The sequence below is a fragment of the Dermacentor silvarum genome, chromosome 11 (genome assembly GCF_013339745.2).
Source record: "Dermacentor silvarum isolate Dsil-2018 chromosome 11, BIME_Dsil_1.4, whole genome shotgun sequence".
Classification (NCBI taxonomy): Eukaryota; Metazoa; Arthropoda; class Arachnida; order Ixodida; family Ixodidae; genus Dermacentor; species Dermacentor silvarum.
This window is the reverse complement of record NC_051164.1, coordinates 89313693-89332909: the sequence shown is the minus strand read 5'-3', so window position 1 is coordinate 89332909 and position 19217 is coordinate 89313693. Positions and strand designations below refer to the sequence as shown.

At 43.0% G+C, this 19217-nt stretch overlaps 1 protein-coding gene across 1 annotated transcript in view; it reads left to right on the top strand.

Annotated features, from left to right (window-relative positions):
- Positions 1–807: 807 nt before the first annotated feature.
- The window catches only part of LOC119434090 (prolyl 3-hydroxylase 2), a 33892-nt gene continuing 15482 nt past the window's right edge, over positions 808–19217 (top strand). The window contains exons 1-9 of the mRNA XM_037701403.2: positions 808–1788; positions 2592–2744; positions 6847–7021; positions 8339–8464; positions 9429–9565; positions 11157–11231; positions 13525–13686; positions 15182–15277; positions 17850–18000. Coding sequence (XP_037557331.1) covers positions 1354–1788; positions 2592–2744; positions 6847–7021; positions 8339–8464; positions 9429–9565; positions 11157–11231; positions 13525–13686; positions 15182–15277; positions 17850–18000 — 1510 coding nt within the window. The 5' untranslated portion in view covers positions 808–1353. The remainder of the gene's footprint in view (positions 1789–2591; positions 2745–6846; positions 7022–8338; positions 8465–9428; positions 9566–11156; positions 11232–13524; positions 13687–15181; positions 15278–17849; positions 18001–19217) is intronic.

Below are 19217 nucleotides of genomic sequence, written 5' to 3'. Positions count from 1 at the left end.
GCTCGTTTGGTCCAGAATAGGTTAATCAGAATTATACATAAATCCATCTTCTGCTTGGTGGGTATTTCACTCTCCTATGGCAGATAGTGCCGCTGATCCTATCACTGAAAGAAATTGCTTTTGCTGTCCAGCATCATTGCAGACGACATCTTCTTCCTGTTTGATCCAGGCTGAACAGGCAGGCCCTGCTCAGAAACTTCGTATTAGACAAAAATTTATGCAGAATTCTACCTCTGTGCATAATTTGGGTGCAAGCAAGCCATTATGGGGCCAGAGAAGCCAATTGTACTTGGATGCCTCATCATTGCGCCATTCAGTGTCCAGTCTGCTAGGTTTGTCGAAAATTGTCGTTGCCTAAGGTAATGAGCAGTTATGATTGAGCTGTTCAGTTTATGCTGTTGTAGCTTTTAATTGGTGCAAATGAACCTCGAGTTCAATGGCAGTCGTGCGAAGGGACTATTGAGAATGTGTCCATCAATACCTTTTGGGGTCCGCTTTGGCATAGGAGCGCTATGTTCCAGTGGATATGCTGAAAAATCTTGCTATTGGGGAGGGTGCTATAAAGGCGGGTGATGTTGCAGGCAAGGTGCTAGAGCATCATTCACAGCTGTGATAGTGCTGCTGAAAAGAATAGATGGAAGTCTGTGAAGCAGAATAAAGTGAAATTTTTGTGCTTTACTTCGTTTTATACCAAAGCTTACGGTTATCGCAGCGTAATTATAGTGTGTAAGTCGGCATGATTTGACGATGCCTTCCTGAAATGCATTGCGACGATAAAGGTGTGAAAGCGGCGCGTAGCCAAAGGCGAGGCGGGCATCTATAGGTTCCCGTCGTAGCCGCTTGCTCGGCGAAAAACAAAAGGGCTATTTGGTTTTTATTTTAGCCCCGAGCTCTCTTCTCCCGGACACCTCGCGTTGCCGGAGAAACAAGCGGCCTTGCCCTTGTGAAAGACATTTTTCTTGGCGAACGTTCAAGGGGCGGGTCGGATTGCCGACGGGATCGGGCGCGGTCGGCCCGGCTAGCGTGGGAGTTGCGCAGCGGGACTTCACCGAGGATCTAATCGCGCGCACAGCATCAAAATCACCCGAGTACCTTATTGCGGATCGCACGGTTTTTGTTGTAACGCCAAACCCGCGTCGCACATCGCCGTCTAGCAGACGACGCCCGCCGCATTCTGGCGTAGCAGACGACGCGCTCACGTACGCATCCCGTCGGGCAACTGCCGCCCACCGCTCCGCCCGTGCGCCGCTGCTTCCCGTCGGAGGGGCAGAAAAAAAAACATAGGTCGATAATCGCCTTTGATTTCGACCCTGCCCGGCTTCATTCGCCGAGTTCTCGCACCATGTCCGCACCATGCGCTACGTGAGTCCGGTACTCCTTTGTCTCGTCGTCGCCGCCGCAGCTTTCGAAATCCGCGCGGCCGGTGCCTCGAGCAGCGGCGGCGGTGGTGACGGACTCGCGGATTATGAGAGCTCCTACCAGTCGGCCGTAGAGTCCTACCTGAGCGCACAGTGGACGCAATGCGTCGCGAGGCTGGAAGACGCTCTCGCGGCGTACAAAAAGCACGTCGGTGTCGTGGTGGCCTGTCGGACAAAGTGCCGCGCCGTGGAAGCCACGGATTGCTACGAGTGCGCGACGTCGAACTCCTTCTACGTAGCGAAGGCGGCTGAAGCTCGCTGCCTACGGAATTGCACAGGTGTTTGGCACGGAGTGTCGGTCTCGGACGCGACCCTCCGTGATTTCAGGGATCGGATGCCGTACTACTACCTTCAGCGGTGCTACTTCGAGGTATGCCCGCGTAAATGTTTACGCTACATGTTCTAAAAGTGCGAAATATACCCGATACGCGTGGTTTTTGCTATGTAGTTTCTTTACGATGTTTCACAAAGCGCGTACTATATGTATATACGTTCAACTTTGAGCGATGTTGAGAATGTCGACTAAGAACAGCAGCTACACGTCGATTATTTTGTAAATTATTTCGCAATGAAAAACTAGCATGACTAATATAAACAGCTTGTGCAAAAAAAAACAAAAAAAAAGTTACCGGGGCTGGTTGACTACATATCCTCTTAATTGGACCTTTCTTGTGATGTGTTAATAATAATAAAAATAATATAATCAATCAACCAATCAGTAATTTTAATGTGCCCAGGAATTGCGCTGAGGTCTGGGTGCTGGTGCACAGAGAAACAAAAACAATAGAGATAAACATGTAAAACAACTAAGACCAAAAGTTATGGGATAAAAAATGGAATGAAAAAACAACACATACCCAAAAAAGAAAAACTGGATAAGCAGCAAAATAATAATTCACTTGCGCCACTGACAGATGCCATAGTGAAGGAAGAGTATTAGATCAGTATTAGATATAATTCTGAATGTGATTCATTGTAACTAGTGTTTATGGAAGGTTATGAGGAACGTTATATGACAAACCTGTTGTCCTGGGTTGAGAGCTTACCGATATGCTTGCACGTTTGACACAGCACCTGGATAATGCTGGTGACCAAAACAAACTTGGAAGATGTAGGGACTAAATGCCAGTGGGACGTACTGAATGCCTCCTTTTCTGTGTGCTTTTTCTTCAGCTCGGTGATACGAAACAAGCCGCATCCGCTGCCTACACTTTCTTGGAACACAATCCAGGTCACAGCCTTGTAAGCTTCCACCTAAGCCAGTACCTGGAATTGTCTGGCCTTAACAAAAAGGATCTTGTCCCTCTTGAAGTCAAGGAATACCAGGTAGACTTTTTTTTTTTTTTTTTCTTGTCATATGTTTAGTTATTGCTATCGTGAATTTCATGGGCTAAAAAGTTACCACATACTTTATCTTCATTTAGTACTGATACATATTTTGTGTGTTATGTACAGCATAAATTATAGAAATGTTATCACGTGTTTCTTACTCATAATATTTGTACACTTCACAAGCATGAATCTTAGGAAACATGATGTATTTATGTATTTCACTTTGATGTTAAAGCTGGTATTGAAAGGCCGGACCTGGCATTATTGGCGTCATTGTGACTTCGTGACATGGAGCACAATTTACTGACATTGTCTAGTGATAAGGATTATACAATGCTGTAGCACATAAACAAACGAGGAAAAAAAAATTATCTTCAACTGCTCAGCTACCTTTCTGAGAAGCGCATACGGGTTTCCTTTGTAATTTTTTGCTACTCTCGTAAGGATAATTTTTGAGTGAAACTTCCTGCACCTCATGTATTTCAGTAGGACTCGGTGCCATATTAACTGCTTCTGTGCTAATTTGCCCTTGCCCTGCAATCTGCTAGCCTCCTGGTTAGCAAATGGTAGAGCGACCGTCTCGGAAGGCCATTGATACTGAGTTTGAACCCCAGACCAAGACGAATTTTTGTTCAACTGCGAAGCTGCCTTCCTAAGCAACCCCATATGGGTTTCTTTCGTAGTTTCAGCTACTTTCAGGTGGATGACGATACATTATTTTCATGAATTTTATTAAACTTGCTCCACCTTGCAGATCTCCACAGAACTTATTTGCCATGTACAGTAGAAAACAAAGTTGAGATGCAACATTCAGAAAGGTATTGGCAAAATATAGTGAATAATTTAAGCAATGTTTATGTTGAGCAAGAGTGGTCTACCGGTCGAGTTGTAAGAGATTTATGATTTACAGTGCAAAAGAGATCGATACAATAAAGAAGTGGGGATGGCACGAGTGCCGATTCTTCCAACTGAAAGTTTATTGAAAACATTTGCCTATTAAATATATAGGGTCACGAAAGAAACATGAAACAAGAATAGGCTAAAAGATGCAATAGCAATATCAGTAACTACACATAACTACTCCTCGCCCCATGAAACCACAAAATTATCACCTGATTTTCGACAGTCTTGTCTGTTGTTTTGTGAGACTTCATATTTAATCGTTACATTTTCGATAAGCCTTCAGTTGAAAGAACCAGCGCTCGTGTCGTCCCTACTTCCTCACTGTATCCATCAATTATTGCTCTTCAAATCATGGTCATTTATGTTGCATTGGCTAAAGGGTTCGAACGCATTCAAATAACACTAGCAGCTACGTTAGCAGCAGTTCTTGGAATAGAATGTGGTATGGCCTTGACGTCATGTGACGCGCCTAAAAATGCCGCGAGCGTTTGTTATCCTGCAGCCTTGTGCCTCCTGTCACCACACATTGCAAGGTGCCGTTATTTGCGACGCACCTTTCACATCCAACAACAACAAAAAAAAGTTGACCCATCACTATGCAGTACTTGCGTAAAAGCTTGGCACACAAAGGGAACTGGCAGAGGTCCACAGTAGCTAATATTTATGTCCTGCTGCATTCCACCTTTGGCAATGCTGGGGAACATTAATCGCTGTTAACTTTGCAGGTTCTGTTGGCAGAAATGCACCTGTTGGTTAGCAGACGTGACATAAATCTCAGCACGTTGCCTCTGAGACTTTTAAGCTCGCCACGCGCATCTGCGGGCACTGCCTAATTTTGAAGGTCATGCACATTAGCTGCACTGATTCTCAATGTTCTGGGTCATGCATCACTTCTGGTGAACAGTAATGGCAGTGCTTTTAAATATTTTTCAGTCCTTTACATCAAAAACGCATATTTCCAGAAATTTTTTTTCTAATTAATTAATTAAATTATGGGGTTTTACGTGCCAAAACCAGTTCTGATTATGAGGCACGCCGTAGTGGGGGACTCCGGAAATTTGGACCACCTGGGGTTCTTTAACGTGCACCTAAATCTAAGTACACGGGTGTTTTCGCATTTCGCCCCTATCGAAATGCAGCCGCCGTGGCCGGGATTCGATCCCGCGACCTCGTGCTCAGCAGCCCAACACCATAGCCACTGAGCAACCACGGCGGGTAATTTTCTTTTTCTTTTTTTTTTTCTCATATTTCAAATGCTAAATTTGTCATGGAGGCTGCTCTATATGTTTGCAGTTTGAAACTAAGCTTTTTTACGTGGTTCAAAATTTCATCGAAGTTGGCCTTTTAAATGAATTGAAATAGTGAAAATGCAGACCAAAAAGGTTAGGCTATAAACACTATGAAGTACCCGCCGCGGTGGCTCAGTTAGCTAAGGCGTTGCGCTGCTGAGCACGAGGTTGTGGGATCGAATCCCGGCCGCGGTGGCCGCATTCCGATAGAGGTGAAATGCAAGAACGCCCGTGTGCTTGTGTTGTAGTGCATGTTAAAGAAGCCCAAGTGGTCAAAATTAATCCGGAGCCCTCCACTACGGCGTGCCTCATAATCAGAACTGGTTTTGGCATGTAAAACCCCAGAAGAGAAAACTCTGAAGTCGTTTTGACTGCCGTACAGAAGCCGAAACGTCTTGTATTTGAGCTATCCTTTTTAGTCTGCAGTTTTCGCTATTTCATTCGTTCAACACGCCTCCTGGCGGCCAGACGAAATGTCGTCAAACCATCGATTTCAATTGGCCTTCAAGGGAAACACTTTATTAGCATTCAAATGATAATTGAAGCTTAAATTTCAACCAAAGGCCTGCAAATAATCTTGCAATAATAGATATCTGCTTTAGCGCCCATATTGGGCACACATTTGTTCTTTTTTTTTTTCCACTTAGCAGAAAGAATGTTGGGAGTTATATCAGTCTGAATGATATGAGGTGCCTCCCCTGCACAGTGGCCAACCCTGAACATGTGTAAATAAAACTTGTTCCATTTTGTTTTTGACAGCAGCAGTAGCAGCAAAACAAGCTGCTGTTGCATGCAATTGGCAGCCCTCTCTGTGTGAATGTAAGCTGCGTTTGACGTCGGGGTTACAATGCGTACATGAAAATATTTACCTCGATTCAGACACATCATGTTCAAAGGCATGTGCTTGCTTTTATCACTGCCGCTACTGCGACGAATGTCCTTGCACCGTGTTGTGTGAGGCTATTCATGAAGTAGCCCATGCCACTCAAATAAGGCTTCTATTTTTATTTTGCCAAATGGCAACTTGTTGTCTTAAACATAAAAGCAGTGCTTGGTCATATCTCGCACAAAGGAGGCGATAAGTATTGCACAATGTTAATTTTGCCATTAGTCTTAGAGGAGTATGTACTTACATGGCATTTTGGACTTTTAAAATTTTTGCGTTAACTTTAGGTCCTCGATACCCTAAAGAAATAGACAAACCTCGTAATGTCCCGAGTTACTTGTTGACTTACTGTAATAATTTTTCTATGAGCCAGTTTTTGTTTTTGAACTCCCTCTGGCTCGCTCAGCTGTCTGCTATGCTGCTACAACAGGCTGTGCAACAAGTAGCAGTAGAGCAGACGACTGAGCAAGTGGAAGCTAATACTCTGAAACCATCACAACATTCTGTTCCCGAATGATCACTTTCTGCGTCATGACGTCACGACACGTACACATTGTCAGAAGCGAAACCAAAACTGGCTCATAGAAAAATTATTATAGTAAATTATTTAGGACACTCTGAGGCTTGCCAGTATTTTTTTCTTTTTAGGATATTGAGATCGATGACTTCATCTGAAAAAAAAAAGGGGGGGGGGGGGGGAAGTTCGAACTGTCATTTCAGTGCTCCCTAATTCTTAACGGTAACCCCGTAGATGACGTAGGCCCTCGTCGGGGCGCGCGAGTGCCCAATTGCAGGCACAAATAAAGTTTGTTCCAATCCAATACAATCTCTAAAAGGTCTGCACCTCAGCTACGCAAAACACTGAAAAGTAATATTTTCACCTTATGACCAAAAGAGTAAGACAGCCAAGTGCAGACGTGGAAAGGCTGGCCATCTTTTTTTTTGTAGTCCTAAGTTCTTCTGTAAATTGCCTCTTACTTTTGCTTTAGTCTCCTTTCACGTTCTTGCATTCTCCTAGAACCTCTTTCGCAGTGCTGCAAAATTGTACACGGAGAAGAAATATGACAAGTCTTGTGCAGTTATGGAGGAAGCGATCTCGAGCTATCTCAAAGCTGAAGAAGAGTGTCGCACCCTCTGTGATGACTTTCTGCCGACTGCATTTGCCACAAGGGAGTTTTCTGAAGTTGCCGCAGGTAATCATCAGCTCTGGGCTGCACGATCAGCACAACTGAATTTTTGCTTTATTATGTTAGAAAAAAGTTAGGCGTGCAGACACAGACACAGGAAAAGGCAAACAGGGACAACACAGAAACGGACACAGATCGTTGGTGTATGTTTTGCCCGTTTCCATCTTCTTGTGTACTTCTCTGCAGGCCTAACTTTTTTTTCTAACATGAATCCCTATCAACTAGATCAACTTTCAGTCATTCTTGCTTCATTGTATTAGTAACTCGCATGAATGTTGCCATGGCTGTTAGAGGAATTGAAATTTGGAGTTAACAATCTTACAACTGAGATGAATTTAAGTCCTTAGTAAAGTATTTAACACTTTTCTCACAAAAGAATAGAATTATGCTATGACGCAGTATAAGCCCTAGACTACTGAAGGCTGGTTGCCTTTCTTCTATCTCATTTTTTAAAGCAGTACAAAGTAATTCACAAATGAGGAAGATCTAGTTATGTGCAGTGAGGCTTCCTACCATAAAACATGAATAAAGAATTCATCAAGAGTTAAGTGTATTTATTGGAAGGGCTGCAAGTTTTCGGTAGGGTGTTATTAGTGTTATTACTATTATGACTAGCAACCTGCAGTAATTACTTTTCTTTCTCTTATTGCTGCATTTGTCCTTGTGCAGTTTAGATAACAAAATGCCACCACACGTGTCTATCTTGCTGTTTTTGCGAGTGCACCCAGATAAAAATAAATTCCATAATGTTTGAATAGTTTGCTGAACTAAATGCACATGCCCTTTGGTTGCCTTGAGCCTGTGTCATTGTCAGGCAAACCTTGCTTGCTTAATCTGGTACTTGATAAGATATGAAAGACATCAGTGTATGGTGCAGCCAGTGTAGATAATGAGTGCAGATAAGCCTCCAAACCAAAACATCAAGCAGATAAAATTAACTGTATGAAGTGGTATCAAACCTTTTGTTATGCCAGGACTTAATAAATAAACTACTGTATTTTCTGGACTACCATCCATGAACTATACGCAGTTTTTTTTTTTTTTTTTGACAGATTTTTAACTAGATCTCATGGTGTTTATGCATAGCACAAATCTGCCTGTTGAGATGCTGACATGCAGTGTCTAATTAAAAGCCACAAATGTTTTCTACCCATGAATTGTTTTGCACTCATCTCAGACCTGCCACTCAAACTACTCATATTGTGAAACGTATTGACAACGAGGCCCTGTCACATATGTTAGGGACGCTCTGCATCTTTCAGATCAGAGCTCTGTCACTGCACATGTCAGGCTCTATTGACTGGCTTGTTTTCGTTTCATCAGGCCACCACTTGGCATCTCTGAAGTGCAAAGAACAATGCCCCGGTCAGCTTTCGTATTTGAATGAACATCATCGACCAAACTTCTTTGCTGGCCTCTACCACTACCTTCAGTACTCTTACTATCAGCGTAAGTCTTACTTCTGCACCCTTCACGGCTCAGTAACTGTGATGTTCTACTATTGAGCACGAGGTCACAGGCTGCAGCCGTTCTTAAATAAAGGAGGAATGCAAAAATTGTTGTGTACCACGCTTTTGGTGCATTTTAAAGAACCCCAGGTGTCCAGAATTAATCCTGTAATGTAATGCAGTTAATTAAGTAATCAGAAAAAATATCTGTCTCTCTGAGTAATCCAGCCCAATGACCACAATTATGCTATCTGACACAGGCAGTTCTTAAAGGGGCCCTGAACCACCTTTAATCGAAGTGAAGAGAGGCATTTGAAGGGAAAATAGACTTTTGCACTAATAGTTTGCCGCAAAAAGTACTTCAATGCGTTCAGCAGAAGCGGTGATATTGGCAATCAAACACGACCTCCACTGTGCTCCCATTCCTTCTTCAATGCCTTGCACTGTGAAGGCTACGGCAGAGTTGGGCGGGGCCCCGACGCTCCGTCTTCGAAATGTCACCTTTGCGCGCAATTCAAATTTCATGTGGGATGTTAACGTAGATGCCATGACTTCTGATTTTGGTGCCTACAACGTGCTAAATGTAAGCCAAACAAGTTGTCCTCAGCGAGCCGCAGTGCGCTTAGCCAGTGGACTTGTGGCGGCACCTTGCGGCGACTGCAGTGTAACCGACTGTAGCGACCAATAGCAGCCACGTATAGAAATTTGCTTTATTACGAAATAAAGCACACAGAAAAGGGTGAGGATCATGGCTTCTGTTGAAACGAGAGTGTTTGAAAGGTGACTTCGTGCTCTGCCTGCGAGCTCCATGCACCGCGTACGATAGCAAAACTTCGCTGAAATATCCACAGCAGCGCATGCTACCCGCGGACTATGTTATTTCACCAAGCCCTAGGGGTGATTCAGGGCCCCTTTAAAAGGTATGCATGGTCTAAAAATAAGAACACCTGGCATAAATGTTGCAGTGGGCAAGCTACAGAAAGCCTGTGAGGCGACCCAGTCTTACCTGCGACTCCTGCCAGACGACGCTGACATGTGGTACAACCAGGCATACTATGCCCACCTACCCAGCACTCAAGACTCCTGGTTCAAGACAAGGCAGGTAAAGGTGGCAAAATTTAATTGTGCTCACTTCATTGCGCTCTCAAGATGCTAAGCTTGAAATAAAATGTGTAGTTTCGAGTTGAGTTAGCCTGTCCAGCCTCTTTCACTCACGGTTGCATAGTTGCCAACTTTTGCGATTTTATCGTGAAGTGCCTGGATTTTAGAGCTTGTTTACGATTATTGTAGATACTCTAATGGCCTAACGATTTATAATTTGCATTGAGCTTAGGGCAGAATTTATTTCAAAAAATACAAATAGTATGGTTGCTGACCGAATTTCAAAGCCGGATTTTTCGGACCTGCTTGATTTTTCGGACACATGCCTGCATCAGCACCACCAACTTCATTGAACCCATTTGTAATGGCACCCATGTTTTCAGCTGATGTTACGTGAATATTGCGTGAATTAACTTCATAGATATTTCCATCTGACACAGATCTGTGAATAGTAGAGGAGTGTGCCTGTTTACAGTATTCCTAAGGGACAAATGATGTGCTTTTTATTTTGAGTACTAAAGCCCTTTTTAGAATGTCTAACAAAAATTTTTCCCACATTCTCTGTGTTTTCCCTAATAAAAATTTGCATTTTGGAGCTTCAACTGTATAGTATTTTTCATACCTTGAAGTTGGCAGGTCGGTGGTCAGGTATGGCTAGACATATTGGATTGGCCACAGCGGTATCTTTCTTTAGGGGTAAGTGAGGGTGCTTGCTGGGCTTAGTTTGTTTATAGTTAGCGAAAGAATAAACCAGCGCAGAAACTGATGCATAATGCATGAAAGTTTCAATGAGCAACTAGAAAATATTTCTGGAATGACTATTTTCAAACTAGTATATAAGAATTTATGGAAAGTTGGGCAGAAAAACACAAACCAATGTGCAAAAAATAATGGAAAACGTGTATATAGAAGGTGCGTAAGAAGTGTGTCAGTGGCTTTAGGATTCATCCTTATAGAATAAAAGAAGTTCTAGCTCACTTCTTCACATGGTCACCTAGTCACCTGGACGTGACTGGCTGTGACTCGCGCACTGATTGTGACTCATTGAGGTGACCGGGGTAAGCCCAGATGCCCGGGTGTCTGGTTTATGCCTAGAGACTGTACAGACAGGGGAAAACCAACATTATTTCGAGCACAGTTGCAAATTAAGCTGTGATGTTCAGAGTTATTAGACTAGATATGCAAGCATGCCAGAGGTGATGTGACTGATTTCAGAAGTCAGGTACAGATGCATGACATAATGTGTATGTTCCTTTGTGCAAAGTGATAGCTATATGCTATGGACATTTCACGGAGCCTGCAGGTTGCACAAAAAAATAACAGCAGTTTAGCATTTGAATTTCAATGACTCTGCACTATAAAAATGAATTTGTATTACTGATACAGCGCTAGCTTGTCTGTAACAAATTTTGTGTTATTGCAACCGGGCAAGCTGTAGTTCACCTGTTTATGAAAGCAATACCCTTACTTTGTCCTAAGGGTGAGTTGGGTTAATGTAACTACGATATTATCAGATTGAGTCATGTCTCTCTTAATTTTAATCACAACATTAAGTTTTGTGATGCCATTTATTGTTTTCTTGCCTGTCCCAGGAGGTGGAGGAATATGTCATGCGTCGGGAGAAAGAACAGGAAACAATAAAAGTCATACAACAGCAGCTCGACACGGTATGTATAGCTCTTATATTTTGCCAAATCTGGGAGCTGTGAAGAAATTTTATCTTTTTCTTATGCCTTGAGGCTTTAGTGATTGCTTTATACTATTGGGTACAAAAGCTTACAAAGCATGGACGTTGCCAGAAATCTGTATGTTATCACATTGTATGCATGCAATCGTAAGTTGAGAGGCATCTGCAATGGCCCCTCCGCTATAGCCTGCTATCTGTGGCTGTGGATTTTTATTCCTGACTACAAGGATGCAGTGAAAGTGGCGAATTGGGCGAGTTGGTTATGCATTGCGAAATGGTTTTTGCGCTAGAAAATGCGTGTACAAGACACACAAAGGGCTTCGTGTGTTCTGTTCCCCCTTTTTTTGTCTGTGTGTTCTGGTGCAAAAAAAAAAACACTTTTGCAGGGATGCAGGATTGATTCCTGGCCACAGCAGTTGCATTTTGATATGGAAAGAACGCAAAAAATTATTGTTTACTTCTATTTAGCCATATCGCTAAAGAAAAATGCAGGTTTGTGAAGAACTAATATGAAGACTGCACTAATGTGCCTTCATGACCAATGTGCTGTTTTAGGGCAATAAATTTTGTCACTCTATGGTTAGTGGATTCGAGAGGCAGAACTTTTGCTTCTTGTTTGTGCATTGTGATACACCTGCTCCGACTGTGAAATGATACTGGCTGTTTCCTTCTTTATTGTTCATCTTTATTATAAATATATAACGCAGTCAAAATCGGTCAGAAGGCATGTTTTCTGTAATGCTCATACATTTTCGTTTGATCATTTTGCTTTGAAATGAACCGAAAGCCTTTCACATAAAACTGCAGCTGAAAGGGCTTGCAATAGCAGATTCAGGTTTCGCTTTCACCTTGTGCCACTGATGAATGTGCTCTTGCTACTCTATGACCACTTCAGGGCCATGTTGTCGACTTGTGCTACTGAGGTGCAGATACTGTGTGCCTCAGTGAAGCCACTGTGTTTGCTTAGTATTGTGGCACCATCTAGCATGCAGTCGGCGAGTGATGACAGTCGCTTTTGATATTTTTATGAATGCCTTTAGTGCCTTTCTTGGCCTTTTTATTTTGGTTGATTAGTTGTAAGACACAAAAGAGCCTTCAGGCATGAAGCTTGACAAACCAGTGCGAACATTGAGTAGTATTTAAGTGTGTTATTGCGAGTAAAATGTGACAGTGTTATATGTTTATGGTTATAAGAAAGTATGGCAGTTTAATACCCAAGGTGCCGGAACAACCTGTTTGTAGTTTCATCATTGGCATTCAAAGAGTAGTAGGGTAGACTAGACAACATGAGTCTGTGGATCAGAGAGCAAATGGGGATAACCGATATTCTGACTGACATTAAGAGACAAAAAATGGACCTGGGCAGGCCATGTAATGCGTAGGGTAGATAACCAGAGTTACAGAATGGGTGCCAAGAGAAGGGAAGCGCAGTCTAGGATGGCAAAAAACTAGGTGGGGTGATGAAATTAGGAAATTTGCAGGTAGAAATTGGAATCAGCTAGCGCAAGACAGGGGTGACTGTAGATCGCAGGGAGAGGCCTTTGTCCTGCAGTGGACATAAAAATAGGCTGATGATGATGATGATGATGTTTTATGAGGACAGGGCATTGTATGGCTGTTGACTCTTTACCAAGCACTTGAGACATTTCTGTGCTTCATATAATGTTATTTAATTTGTGTACATTGATCTGTGATACTTCAAAGCCCGATACTTTTGTGTCTGAAATATTTTGAAGCAGGCTCACTGCGTACTTGCATGGCTACAAACTTTCTTTTGCATTATAAGAGCTGGAGCTGTTGTCAGTACTTTCTCTAGCTTCCATGGCGGCTGTCAGAGGCATTGTTGGCACATTTTCTTGGGAGAAGGAGTGGCCATAAAGATATTTGTCCCCGCCTAGTGTGAGCCACTGTGCTGTCGTTGGCAATGTTTTAGTCATTGGACTGTCATGCATTGTTACTGTTGTCGTGTCATATGTTGTTAAGGTGTTTCTGTCACCAATCGGCCAGCTGTCACTATTTTGGGTGTCAGTTATAGTTCTTGCTTTGAGTTCCCATCGCCAGCCTTTTTTATTTCTGGGTTGTCATTTTAAATTGAAATTTTGTGATGCCCTCAAGTTTTACAAGATTCTAAAATTGTGAGATATGTAATGAAATGCCGCAAGCACCATAATGAAATGGTTTCAACATATTTCTTGGGTGGAGTGCTGGAGGCAACTGGCAGGTTAATTGTGATCAAGTGAAATTAAATAACTCTTGCTTATCGTTCATTGCAGGTGGCAGCCCCTGAAATAAAAGAAAGTCGCTCGAAAGATGTGTCTTTCAACACAAGCAGTATCAGAGTCGTTGAAGACGAGAAGGCTCTCAACGGAACTCGTGTTGTGGCTGAAGGATTCTTGACTGGGGACGAATGTTCAGCCTTGCTCTCACTAGCTGACGTAAGCTTAACAGTACCATAAGTAAAGTGAATATGTGTAATAATGTTCCTTATTTTTTTTTACTGGAATCATTCTACTTATTGGCATTTCTGTAGCTTTTTAGAGCGCAGCTCTTAGGCGACCGTTCTTGCTGCGAGCGTTGGCATCCTACCTCGTAACCGAGTGAACGAGCACAGCGAAAAATGAGAGCGAACGCGGTGCACATAGGGAGATAAAAAAAGCGGCGAGAGCGAAGAGATCACGAGGAGGAGGGTGCAGCGGGACCATGAGACGGAAAGTGGAGGCGGGTATGGCGAAAGCGTGAGAAGAAAAGCGTAGTGCTGCACACGAGGGGCTTTGCGGCGACGATGGCTACGAGATGGCGCCTGAGTAGCAGGCATTGTATGTATAGAAACACGAGCGGAGGTTGTTTGCAGCGGCTGCTGTAAATTGTGTCCATACGTCACTGATGCACTTACTCTCGCAATCTCCTGATTAGCGAGGCAGTTGCACCACACTTCGCTCCATTTGCAACGTGCCGCATGAGACAGGCTGTCACCGCCAGCCAATATATCGCAGAATAATAACACGTATACAGCTGCGCTCAAATTTCGCATTAGGGAGTGTCGTAATCATCAGTGAATTTTTTTGCTCATGGTTATTGATTGCCTTTATTATGTGTGACTACTTCATCTTCTGGAAATTGCTTTGCAATCCAAAATGCAGTAGTGCATATTGAGAGAAGTGCGCTTTTTTTGCACTTGTAACCTGCACCAAAGGTTCAATAAACTTCAAATACAAAGTGAGATGCTATTTAGTATACTAAAATGTTGAGTGTGGCTTCATGGCAGCGTGTTTCAGCTTGAACTGAATCTGCAGGTGAAACATGGTTCCTTTAAAACTGCAACTGGTACAAGCAGCACATATACATTCGAATCTCGTTGTATCCAAATTGAATCTGATGCAAGAATACCTTTCTTATATCTGATGTTCATTATATGCATATATTCATTACATGCTTATGTTATGCTTATTTTGTTATGTATGATCATTCGTTATATTCATGTTTGTTATGTAGAGGTTTGACTGTAAATGCACTGTGATGAACCTGAGCCATTCTTCAACACATAACAGCAGTGGAAGTAGTGATGGCTAAAGACAGAAAGGCAGGGTCATTTCTGGAGCTTTGCTTTGTGCCAATAATTGTGGCGAGTTGCTTTCTTCAAGATTTCAACATTGACGTGTGCTGCTTTTTTTTTTGTCTTTTCTAATGGTCGTAATTAAGAATGCGGGGGCAGTTTATACCAGTGAAGGCATAGTGCACGCAATTTATTTTTGTTTGGCGACAGCCATGCAATTGGCACAGCATGCTGCAGCTATGCCAGTCAAAATCATGGTGATGAAGTATAATTAATGTCCCACCTTTGTAGTTACCTTTTACTGTTTGTCCAGCTGATTCAGAACTAAAATCTGTAAAGTTGTTTGTTGCCTCGTGACATTGTCATTTTTTCTCCAGATTGCTGCTCTCACTGGTGATGGCTACGATGGCAAACAGTCTCCCCACAGCAAATTTGAAACATTTGAAGGGATCACGGCTGGCCGGATTGCACTTGTAAGTTTGTAAATAAGATCTAAACTCAACTGCTGTAACACGAGTTTGCCTCCACTTTGTGGATTTTGCAGAAATCTCGTGTAATTTATTAATGTTTTAGCTTTTGAGGTGTCGATTAACGCATTCTCTGTGGGGTGGGTCACCGATAATGGGCCACAGCTGTTGCACACACCATACTGCTACAATATCGAAGGTCTTTTCTGCAGTGTGGAAGTGATATCTTCGTGAGAAAACGTAAAATTGACACAGGTGAAAAACTTTTTGTGATCGGTTCCGATTGCAAGTCTGGTGTAGGCACCATTTCTGTGGAGCTCAAGAAAGATGCAAAAGTGTGTGACTCACTGGAAGGTCAGGACACCCCTAAGGGATGTCACGTGTGGCCACATGAAGATAATGTGTGTGATGGGTCCTGGTGTACAGCTATTGCAGCATCAAAATTGTTGCTGTAGTGAGCGCATTCATTTATCCTTGTCGTATCTCTTTACTTCAGTTGGAAGAGCGTGAGTGATGTAGCATGGCAAGCTAGTTGGTACACCTTAGATGTGCTTTTTCTTCCGACTGGTTGGTACATGTGTGAAAAATAATGTGACCAGATTCCTTGGCCACCAAAGCAGGACGGGGGTTGAGGATGTGGGGGTGGAGATAGAAATGAGATTCGACATTCATTCCAAGTTTTCTTATGTGAAGTGTAAGCGTTTTCCAAACTCTTTAGTAAATTTTCACTTGCATTTCGGCGTTATTTCACATGCTTCCAACACCCCATGCGTGGCAGGCAAGGCATGAGGATGGCATAGTCAGTGCACTTTGGCTTGGCTGCATCTTGTTAGCCAACGCATTGAGAAGTGCATTGTTATTAGGATCGAGAAAACGTACGGGCCATAATTGGTGAAGCGTTCTATGAGGGTGTCATCTTTTAATGGTTCCGAAAGCAAACCGTTTGCTTGCCCTTGCATGATTGAACAGAATTATGCTTTCATCGGCAAAAGTGTCATTCTGAAGAGTCTCATGAAAACAAGCAAACGGTTGGCTTTGTGAACCGTTTTAAAATCGCAGGTGCTGCTGCCTCACTTTCGGCAGTGTTTCGCTTTGCCACCTGCACAGTGGCCGCCTGCCTCTCAAGTATTTTTGAAAGTAGCACCACCACACCCAAGGAAGGGCATTTCAGGACAACTGAGAGTCCAGAGAGGCCAAAATGAGACAAAACATTGTCGCACACATAAGTATTGGAACAGCGGGACCAGGAGGGCAAAAGTTACGGACGTCTCGTCACCTTAGTTAAGAATGCAGTGTTGTGCTAAGAATGGTAAGATGCACACAAAAGCACGGTGGCAGCCTCTCTCCTGTCATTTTTTTTTTTTACTTTGCATTCTTAGTGGGGCACCAAAACACTTTCTGAAAATTTTAAGGAAGTATTCCTGGGGGGGGATCTGTAGACACAACACTGCCATGAATGTGCGAGCTAAGTATTATCCTGCTGCATACAGAGGGAACATACAGTCTTGCTTAATAGTTTGCTTTCCCTCTCTTGCGGCTTTCGAAGCCTCTATTTTTTATTAATTTTTTTCACTCCAGGCAACGTCAACATCAACATTAGATAAAGCGTGACAGCCCATAATGACAGCCAGTGGGTATACGCATGCACGCTCTTCCAGATTTTCTGTAAAGTAGTGGTTGTTAACACATTCTGCCCCTTCTGTGAATATTCCTTTGTCGCTTTAGGAGTCATGTGAGATAGCAGCCTTGAAAAGTTGCTGTAAGTGCTGCATCGAAAGAAGGAAAAAGAAAGAAAGATGATAGACAGGGCATTTCAACTGGCACTGTCTTATCTGAGAGAAGCCAATGAATTGAGGGGATGGGGAAAAAACTAAACACAGCTCTTATTATATCTTTGTTCATACTATTAGGTGCTTTTTGAAAGGTTTCCGTGGAACATATTCCTTGAGAGACATCGCACTCATTCCATCGTGTTGTTCTGTTAAAAAAAAAAAAAAAAAAGAAAGGGTGTTTCAGGGCCCCTTTATACACAAGTCACGGGCTTGACTCCCGGTCACAGTGGCTGCATTTCTTTGGCGGTGAAGTGCAAAAACACACATGTTCTTAGGTTTAAGTGCTAGCTAAAGAACCTTAAGTGGCCAAACTTAATTCAGAGCACTCTTATGACTACTAGCAGCTGTGGCATCTCTCATAGCCCCATTGTTGCTTTGAGATGTTAAAACACATGAATTAATCAATCAATGAAAGCTCCTTTGTTGCTTTGGGGTGTTAAACCTGACTGATCAATCAGTCAATCAATTGCGCAAGATACGAGACCCTCGCCTTAGCTCACCTTGCCCTCTTTATTGAAAGAAATCAGCACAGCCCTCAACCCTTACTGTGCTGCACTGCAGTGCACGAGGCACTCGGAAAATAATGCGAAAGAAATTAAGCGATATTTACAGCTTTTTACTGGCTGTTACAATCAGCTGCTTCAAAGTTTTCTTCACAAGATGCTATCTGGTCACTTGTTTCCTCTGGTGCCAACAACAGCTGCTTCACTTAGAAGCAACTTTTGAGACACACATTCTTTGTGCAGCTCACTAGAAACGGCAGTGTCGACAAGCAGCTGGCCGAACTTTTCCTGGAGGCAAGTGAGCGTGTGCGGAGCTACGTTGAGTCTTACTTCAACCTGGATTCTCATCTGTACTTCTCATACACCCACCTTGTCTGCAGAACAGCCATGACTGGTAAGTCTACTTTTCTTTGCTGCCATCATTTTTACTTGCTTGTGGTGCCCTGTACTCCGTTTCATACACAGCAGGCAATGCAGCAATACTAGAGAGCCTTCTCACTGCTTGTACTATTCGCTACAAAAAAAAAGTGTATGTCAGAAGAATACAGCTATGCATAATATAATTTTATCTAACATAAACAAATGAAGAAACAGACAATGAAGCCAGAAAGAGCATAGAGGAAAGGTGAAGGGAGATGAGAGTGAAAAAAAAAAAGTATATGCACATTCAATGCTCATGTTGGAGTCTTATGTGAAGCAAAGCTTTAGGAAAGCGGTTGATTATATACTTCACAACTGACAGTGATGCATACAGTTTTGTTTATCTTCTTCATATACAGTGAGTAATGTCAACAGAGGTCACAACTTCATTGTCATGTAATTTTTTGTTCGTGCATAGCATTGTTGACAAGCTACGCTGAAACGCTATGTCCAATTCAGGCAGGATGCACAGTGTGAGGCGTATATGCAGTGATGTCACAGTTACGAAGGTGATCTACAGGGTCTGTCCTGAAAGTAATGTCAGTAAGGCCATTCAAAATCATTTATTGAATTTATTGTTACAAGTGTTTAAAAATCTTCAAAATACTCTCCTTTTGCGTCGATACATTGGCTCCAGCGAGACTTCCAGCTCTCGAATGCGTTGCGGTAATCCTCCTCCGGAATGGCCTTTAATGCTGTGGTGCAAGCTGCTTTAATCCCGTCCACTGTCCCAAAATGCTTGCCTTTCAGGGATGCTTTGAGGCGTGGAAACAGAAAAAAGTCGGAGCCAAGTCCGGGCTGTACAGGGGCTGGGGGATCGTTGGTACCCCTGCTTTAACCGGGTAGTCGGTGACGACGAAGCCACTGTGGACCGGCGCATTATCGGGGTGCAACTTCCAGTTGTCTGCGATGTCCGGCCGGATGTGTTGAACCCTGCGTTTCAGTCTTTTGAGGACTTCCACATAAAATTTGGAGTTACAGTGGTTCCAGGCTCTACAAACTCGTGATGAACCAGTCCACAGATGTGAAAAAAAACTATGAGCATGATCTTGATCCTTGATTTGCTTATCCTGGCTTTCTTCTGGCGAGGGTACGAGTGCGTGTGCCACTCGGATGATTGCCTTTTGGTCTCCGGGTCATATTCAAATACCCAAGTCTCATCACCTGTAATGACGTCTAAAAATTTTCGAT